The sequence below is a fragment of the Pinus tabuliformis genome, chromosome Q (assembly GCF_031772625.1).
Source record: "Pinus tabuliformis cultivar Carrire ecotype Pingquan chromosome Q, CPIR1, whole genome shotgun sequence".
Lineage (NCBI taxonomy): Eukaryota > Viridiplantae > Streptophyta > Pinopsida > Pinales > Pinaceae > Pinus > Pinus tabuliformis.
Window position 1 is genome coordinate 644,521,919 of NC_142296.1, and position 9,050 is coordinate 644,530,968.

Here is a 9,050-nt window from a genome sequence, read left to right on the forward strand (position 1 = left end):
TTAAAAAATAAATTAATTGGTTTGGTAAAGTTAACTTCATACATATTCATTTGATTTTTCATTCAAATATCGATTAATACATATTCAACGTATTATCAATACGTTATCCCTGCAAGTGGAAAGATAATAAATATGAAACTGATAGTATATGATATGAAAAGATTCAAGTTAATTAATTAATTTAAATTAAATTATATAACATAATGTAAGTAGTTAGATGATTATATGCCTACTAACCATATTATTTTAGTGTATCCATAATTGCTACCAACCACAGAGTTAATTGAACCCATAACCTCCCAATAACTTGAACAATTGGGCTAACTCTCAAGGTTACCTACCATCCATTCATTTCTTACTTATTGATAATTAAATTTAAAATTCTTATACATGACAAAAATATGATTAAACAATGTTAACTATTCTTCAACAAAGCTCATAAAAAATATGTTTTAAAAATTAGAAATATGACCATATAATAAATACATATGTCTATTATATACAATTAGCACAATCATATTACTAATTTAATATGGTTGATATACTTAGATTAAGTGTAGTTAGTGTGATCCAGAAGTATGACCATATATTGAATCCATATATTGAATACATATGTCTATTATATACAATTAGCACAATCATATTACTAATTTAATATGGTTGATATACTTGGATTAAGTGTAGTTAGTGTGATCCACATATTGAATACATATGTCTCTTATATACAATTAGCACAATCATATTACTAATTTAATATGGTTGATATACTTGGATTAAGTGTAGTTAGTGTGATCCACTTGAAGGGATCACTTTGAGTGACACAAGAGAATTGAACCCATAACCTTCAAATAGAAAAGGTGTTTTAACAACAAGGAATTGACCAATTGAGCTAACCCATAGGGCTAATTAACCACTATTAATATAACATTGACCACATTATAATGTTTTATAAGATTTTTTCTAAAGCATCATTTCTAATTTGAATATCACTCACTAAATTGCCCTCCTAAACTGCCAAAACTTGATTTTAAATAAATCCCAAAACTAATTAATTTAATATTAAATAAACTAATTAATATTAAATGAACTAATATAAATTTCTTTAGAAATAAACTAATTAATTTAATATTAATTTTTATTTTTTTTAAATTAAAATTGAAACTTAATAACTATAGGGCTATTTAGAATTCAAACTTAGTAACTAAGTATGGAAACTTATTTTTTCCCTTCTTTCCCGTGATATTGATGACTGTGCACGAAATTACCCGAGATAAATAAATCTTAACAATAAACCATTATATCTTAAAAAAACAGGTTTACAAAAAGCAGGCGTGTTTTATTACTTTATGGTCTATGCAAGGAATAAGCAGCCTTGCTGGTTTCGTTTTATTTATTACTTGCCCATCTATAAGGTTGTTTCTTATGGTTTGGTCACACCAGATTCACTGAAAAAGGAGTACGAACATTATGCTTTCCATCGCTCCACATCAGTGTACCGAAAACATATCCTTTGGTGGCAACCTTGGTTGCTTTAAAAACTACATCGAAAGATAGCTTCTTGGAAGTTTGAGAGAATTGAAGAATTTGTGGAGAGACCTTCACACTCAGACCCGGAGGTGCACCGATGGTAACCTTGTAAGTGGGTGCGAGATCAGGACTGATGTTTGTGACGCTTCTGCTTACAATTGTGCTCCCATTCACAACATTTAACTTGGAAATGGCTATACTTGGATAGTTCATGTTACTGATCAGATCCACCTTTGCACCGGACGGACACCTATAGGTTTTATTTGCAGCGATGAGCTTGATATTCTCAGTGTCCAGACCGTAATTACACAGAAAGTGGAAGTAATCATCGGTTGATGTTTCATATACAAGTCCTGGTTGCAGAGCTCCGATTCGATTTACTACTCCCGCTCCAAAATCAAATGGCGTCCCAGCGATATCTGATGCATTAGTCAATAATTCTCCCATATTGTTCCTTACAATGGCTGCCATTTATATTAGAGTGCGGATGTTAGAAAGAGAGGCAGTTGTGAAACGGGATTTTTTGTGACATATATACATATATATGCTGACATTGAAATAATTAAATATCCATTACCATTAACATTGACTACAATCACTAGTTGAACTAATTCAATACTTGACTTCAAGGATGGCCCTGAACTAACCCTAGGAAAAAAGTTGGTTGAAGGGATTATGCATTTCAAGAATAAAACCTGATCATAAGTACCTGTTGTCATCAGGGCTGATCTGATAACAGAGGGGCTCCAAGTAGGATTCATAGATTTTAAAAATGCAGCAGCTCCGCTAACATGAGGAACTGCTACGGATGTTCCAGACATCATGTAAAATGTGGTAGACATCTTCTCTGGAAGAAATGGGCCTGGGTCTAGATAATCCGGATTGGCATCATCCCATGCAGCAATGATGTTCAGACCTGGTGCGCTGATGTCTGGCTGCAAATATCAATTGAAGGATTGAGGTTGTGATGATCTCTCATAATTAGCTTCTGAAAGTTAATTGGACAGCACTTACCTTGAGAATGTTCTGGGTCAGCGCTCCAGGACCTCTTGATGAAAAAGATGCAACAATAGGAGCCGGCTTCTCATTTGCAACCGCCGTTGATGGAGTAATTGTTGCAACAGGATTTCTATAATGACAAGGCTTAGAAGATTATAAACAGCCACATTGTAAGATTATAAACAGCCACATTGTAACATGTGAAAAGAGCAGGAACTGTAGGCGAACGCACCTGGTTGAGTTTATGTAAGAAAATATCTCTGTTGCAGACGATTTACTTATTGTAGTCCCTGCAAAGGTACCGTAAGCATATGCTTCATATAGCTGTAAGTCGTCCACGACAATCATCCCTACGGCTCCAGTGAAGAACTCGATTTCTGATTCCATGGATCCCGTCGATGTAGCTGTGTCATTTGCAATACAGACTACAATCTTTCCTTTCATTTTGTTTTCATCTAAGCAACCTAGAATACAATTGCTGCACAATACCTTCCTTTGAATTTCCCCTCTTCATGAAAAATATAATTATAAAATTCCAACATTGTGTACTTTAATTTACCTTGCCGCTACTGGGTCAAAGGGTCGTCCGTCACAGGACTCGGCAGGTATGCTTCCTCCGTACACAAGCGGGTGCACGGCCGATTGGCTGAGATTCGAATAGGTGATGCCCTTACCCTAAATGCACAGTACAAAAAACAGGGCATGCTCTTGAATGGCAGAATCTATTAGTAAAGTTGTGAAGAAATGAAATTATTAATTGTTGTGTAAAGTAAAAAAACAGTATACTATTGCCTAACACTTTGTTCTCACCTGAATAATCTTACCGTTGCCTAACACAACGTTTGACTGGAAATCCCGGTCGATTGAGGTCGCTCCGACTGTAAAAATCCATGGCGCAGAATTAACCACTGTTTGGGAATCTGGTCCATCGTTTCCCGCAGAGGATACAACCAGAATTCCTTTGTGAGTAGCATGAAATGCTCCTATGGCAATTGGATCGTTCACAAAATCGGCCTGATTACTGGAGTCACTTCCAATTGAGATGGATACAATATCCACTCCATCTTTAACTGCATTGTCAAAGGCAGCTAAAATCTGCACACCAGGGCACCCATAGCCCACCCCACAAACCCTATACATGGCAATTCTGGTAGAGGAACTGGCCGGTCCACCTCTGGCTGTTCCCTTAGCGAGACCATTATAGTTTGCATTATCCACAAAGCTGCCAGCTGCAGTGGAAGCTGTAAACGTGCCATGGCCACTATAATCTCTTGCAGTCATTATTGGTGGAAATACAAATTTCGGTTTAATACTTGTCACCAAATCCAAGTCCACTCCATCTGAGTAATATCTCGCCCCAATTATTTTCCTGTTAAAACAATTACATTATTTTAGCTGTACTGAATCACACCAGAGTAGAAACAACGAACTTATTTCAGTTGCATAGGTCACCTGTTGCAGTTGGAGGCATTGAAATCGTCTCCCTCAACGCACTTTCCCTTCCACCGCGAAGGAACAGGGCCCATACCCTTATCACTGAAGCTGGCTGCTTCCGGCCAAATGCCTTCAAGATAAAATTTTATTTTCTCACAAGTTATATGAATTTGTTTAAAAAATAATTACAAATCGTTATAATAGGTTTATTTAATTTCAAATCTACTCAGGTATAAAAAAAATTGCACCGGATTTAATGTCTTAAATTTCTTTGATGTAAATGATTAATAAATGAAGAATCAATTTTTAATTATTAATTATAATTTAACCATTTATTTTATGTTATTATTTTTTAATTTAATGGAATAAAATCAAAACCTTGAACAGAATATTATATTAAATCCCTATCATACTAAAGTAGAGAGTGTGTTTTAGGACCAACTAAACTATAGAGTGTTTTTTAGGACAAGCATATTACTCTTTTTTTTTTTTTTTGTAAGCTTAGGTGGGACCTTCTCATTTTCGAGTTTTTACATGTCCGTTATTCACCCCATTTCCAAGGAGAGTAGCACAAGAATCGAACCCAAGATCTCCGGTTCCGTGAGACTTCATTTCCACGGCTATTGCCACTTGAGCTACCCCATGCGGACTAGCATATTACTCTTAACATATTTCAAAGTTTCATTTAATTAGATTGAAGATTTTAGAAATTGTTAAAAATATGTTTTCAAATTTGGTTTTCTCAATTGAATAGGGAGAAAAACAAGAGAGTGAACAAAAAAACATTGACCCTACACATATTCCAACTCCAACCACATTTTTCTTTGTTGAATAGGGTAAAAAAAAACTCAAAAAATCAGAATTGTAGAGTGTTTGATTCATTTTTTTATGGTGGAAATGGATTCGACAACATCAAGAACCATGGGCAGCCAAAATCCTAAAATTTGACAACTATAACTCAGATTTTCAAAAAGCTATGACATAATAGTCTTACCTAAATTTCCATTATTTTACAAACTAATTTATAATATTTTTAAAATACACTTTTCAGAATTGATAAATATAAAATAACACCATAAATGTCTTTATAAATTAATTTTTTTATATATAAATTTAAAATAAATAAACATTTTCATTATTATACTATTTTCAAATTTCAAATATTTTCCCCTAACTCTACAATCAAAACTGAACTTAACCAAATGGAGTTTCAAAAGACTAATATACCTGTATCTAGAAACCCTACTATGACATCAGTGCCAGAAGATTTCGGTTGTCTGTAAGAAGAGCCTGCCATGGCCAAGTCTTTTTCTAAGTAGTCCCATGAGTGCGTTGTATGAAGGTTTAACACTGGATCAGGGAACACTGATAATACTCCAGCTTTCCCTGCTAAATGGTGGGAATTTATATATCAGAATAGGAATACTCATTAACAACAACACTGGTTAACGAGACGTACCAACTAATGCAGTCGCTTGTTCTTTGGATAATACTGCTGCGAATCCATTAAAGGCATAAGTAAAGCTACGCACCAGAGATTGCTCTGCGTGTCTCGGACTGCAAAGGTTCAAATACCCCCCAACACACTCATAAATATAAGAACAATAAAATCAATTCTGAAATTTGAATATTTATTTCATAATTTGATACCTTTCGAGAACAGACGAAAGAACCTGCAGATGACTGGTTACAAGCTCTTCTTTATTATTGTTGAGTAAACTCCCCATGTATACAATGTGCACCTGCATGCAGATCAGTAAAACTAGCGACATTAAAACTGAGTAATCTTGTAGCGAAAAGAGAATTAATTTGAAGAAATTAAGAGTCCGTACCTTTCCATCGTCAGCAATGGCGAGGCCGAACAGCAGAGTGCAGAGAAAAAGCAATGCAAAACAAAGCTTGAACCCCATCACTAATATTTCTCACTACTATCTACTCAATCTGAACGGTCCGTTGTAAGACTTTGGTGGATGGCGGAGCTTTATTTAATGGAGGGAGAATGAGATCGAGCAGAGTGAGTAGTGTCTGTAGTGGATCTGATTTAGATTCGTGAGAGTGAGTGGTGTCTGTAGGGAGAATGAGATCGAGCAGAATGAGTGAAATCCTTGCAGCGCCAATGTTCAACGTGCTTAAATATACACAAAAAGTGCACGTTCATACGCGTTTTTCACAGTGGAGTCCAGCTCTCCCGATGGGACAAATTCTCTCTTCCCGCCATTCATTTCTTTTGTGGGTTCTCAATCCTTTGTTCCTCAGCCGCTGGTTTATTTTAACGCGCTTACCCTTTTTACTGTGTGCTGTGCCTCTTTTTCGATGTGACAATTTCCGTGCCCTACCCTTTTTACTAAAGTTTCATCGCTGTGCCTATTTTTGCTATCATCATAATATCACTTACAATTTTTCCTACATCAAAATTATTTTTAAAAAATTAAAGAAATGTTATCATTTTATTTAATGGAGGGAGAATGAGATCGAGCAGAGTGAGTGGTGTCTGTAGTGGATCTGATTTAGATTCGTGGAAATCCTTGCAGCGCCAATGTTGAACGTGCTTCAAAAAAAGTCGTAATTGCATCATAAATTTGAGAATGCACGAAATGATGAGAATAAATTACACATAAATTCCACGTTCATACTCCTGAAGGCGTTTTTCACATTGGAGTCCAGTTCCCCGGATGGGACAAATTCTCTCTTCCCGCCATTGATATCATTTTTATATAATAAAACCTTATTTCTATGAAATTTGGGTATATATGTATTTCTTATTTATTAAAATTACATTTTAGTGATAGGTATTGAAAATTAAATAAAATTACATTTTAGTGATAGGTATTTCTCGGTAAGAATGCACATGTATTATAGGAACATGCACATATTTTTAAGAATATCCACATTTCCTTGTTAGATTTTTTTATTTATGTGCCAATAGCCCCATTTTTTACTATATGGGGCCCTCATGACATGTTCTTGGGAGATATTGAGAAAATTTGTTGACTACTGAACAATTTTGAGGACCAAATTAATATCATATATAGTATTTGGAGTCCACCTACTCATTCTAATAGTTTTATTTTTTAGTTTAAAACTGTAAAAGCAAACCCAAATTAATACCCTAAACACAATCATTATATTGAATTGTACGGAAATTGGTTAATATGGAACCTACTTAGAACCCAAACCCGCCATCACCAAACAAAAATTTAGAACATCCAAACCCAAAAGAACTAAGAAATCCAAATGATGAAATTGATGCATCCTTGGTTACATTGAAGTCACTGATTCAAGATCTCGAAAACACGAGAGAGCCCTCATGATTGTCTCTTGCAAGGTTATCAATCTTAATTGTATTATCCATCTCCAATGTCCAAATCCAGTTAACCAATGCTTTTAATTATAGGGCCAAAATGAATGAACATTATAGAAACCCTCTAAATAAATACCAAATTAGAGACCTCGACATTACTAAACAAGATTTGTTGTCTTTGTTTATTGATCCAAGAGACAACTGACCTTTACCAGTCAACAAAAAATGCATTTGTATGGATTGGTGCACCTACCAAGCATTTCTAGGTAATCAGATGGATAAGTGGTTTATTGTATTTGACAAACCTTCCTATAATAATAAGGAGGTACCTCTATATTTCTTAAAGAAGTTATTGGTGGAGTTTCAACTAGGACTCCATGTCAACTAATTTGACATGGGGGACTTCCAGGGAGTTGTTCATGGGTTTGCACAAGAGAGAAAAAAATGTTAGATGCAACCCAACGCTAGGTCCTCGTCCACCTAGATGAAGGCTTAAACTACTTCCCGACGTCTTCCGGGTATGGATAGCATTGTTGGCGCCTATTGGATAAGATCCACATTGACTTTCATGCCAGTGCAACATGGTAACTTGGTGCATCGTCACGTGAGGAGCCACCAATGGTAACTTGGTGCATGCCTTAGCTCTTGCTTGTCAGCGCGTGAGAGTGGTCTGCTTTGTCTTCGAACAACGACGTTCTTGTTCCTGGTGAGTTCTTGTGTTACTTGTGTCAAGGTTCTTTCATCGCAGAGGGAGAGGGTGGAAGTGAGTCTCCAGTCGAAAGGGAAAAGTCCCAGATCTATCAGAGACACACAATACAACAGGACATGCGCAGCTTTCGGTGGATCAGTCCACATGGATGTGGCAGTCACACACTCAAGAAGGAATAACACGTACAACACTCAATGGAGTAGTCTGCACGAGTGCAACAGTGGTTATACCAAGTTTATGGGAATGGTTATGTCTAGTGTCCAGCGAGGTAGTCCACATGAGAAAGACAACGTTAACAACTTATACAACACATTTTCATAAACATATGTATTAGAACAACCGAATAGCTCAATTGTCTTAACACAAGTTAAACAAACATGCATTACAAGTGTCCAAAGAATAGTCTTACAAACAATTATAATGCATGTGCGAAAATGTGTTGGCCTGTTAATATGCTTCTAAATTAAGCGAAAGTTTCAAGACACATCGGTACACCATAAATCACTAACCATGTAGTCAAGGCGTTGGAGCCACTTCTCGTTTCTCAAAGAAAATATTACAAACTCTCAAGGCTATACGGCAGGAGCCAAGGTGAAAAGTCATTTGCATGTACAAATGAGGGGTATTTATAGCCAATGGGTGAAACTGGCCCTTATGACTATTCGACTTCCCTCATGACTATTTAACTTTCATGAATTTTCAACTTTACAAGACTCTTCAAATTACATGTGGGTCTCTTGGACTTCCACGTTACATTTCATTGATTTACAACAGTATGACCCATAGTAGCGATGTAGCCAGCATAAATCATGACACAACTCGACACGACAGTGTTGGTATGTTCATGCTGCTGGTGGTGCTCATGTCGAACTACAGTGTTGTTCAGTGATGGATGTGCTCTTGGTGTATCATAGATTCACCTCTGCATGGCAAGGAGTGTGAAGTCTTTGATGGTCTTGGTGTTCGCTTAATTTTGCATGTGCATGTCGTTCCTTCACTTGTAGTTTGGCATGCTTCATGTGTTTGTCCATTCACAAAAAATCTCCTCGCGTGAATTCTTCATTCGTTCGTTCACGAAAA

At 36.2% G+C, this 9,050-nt stretch overlaps 1 protein-coding gene across 2 annotated transcripts; it reads right to left on the reverse strand.

The window, feature by feature from the left end:
• Positions 1 to 1,275: 1,275 nt before the first annotated feature.
• Positions 1,276 to 5,949, reverse strand: LOC149221128 (CO(2)-response secreted protease-like). 2 transcript variants are annotated; one of them, XM_089385009.1, is made up of 11 exons: positions 5,793 to 5,949; positions 5,611 to 5,702; positions 5,420 to 5,517; positions 5,188 to 5,349; positions 3,979 to 4,090; positions 3,337 to 3,895; positions 3,086 to 3,201; positions 2,759 to 3,004; positions 2,542 to 2,656; positions 2,237 to 2,462; positions 1,276 to 1,991 (listed from the first exon to the last, which is right to left on the reverse strand). In XM_089385009.1, the coding sequence occupies exons 1-11, from the start codon at positions 5,868 to 5,870 to the stop codon at positions 1,432 to 1,434; spliced, it is 2,364 nt and encodes a 787-aa protein (XP_089241135.1). In that variant the 5' UTR covers positions 5,871 to 5,949; the 3' UTR covers positions 1,276 to 1,431. The 2 variants fall into 2 exon arrangements, with proteins under 2 accessions (XP_089241135.1, XP_089241136.1); XM_089385010.1 differs by having other exon boundaries at positions 5,188 to 5,346; positions 5,793 to 5,948.
• Positions 5,950 to 9,050: the final 3,101 nt, after the last annotated feature.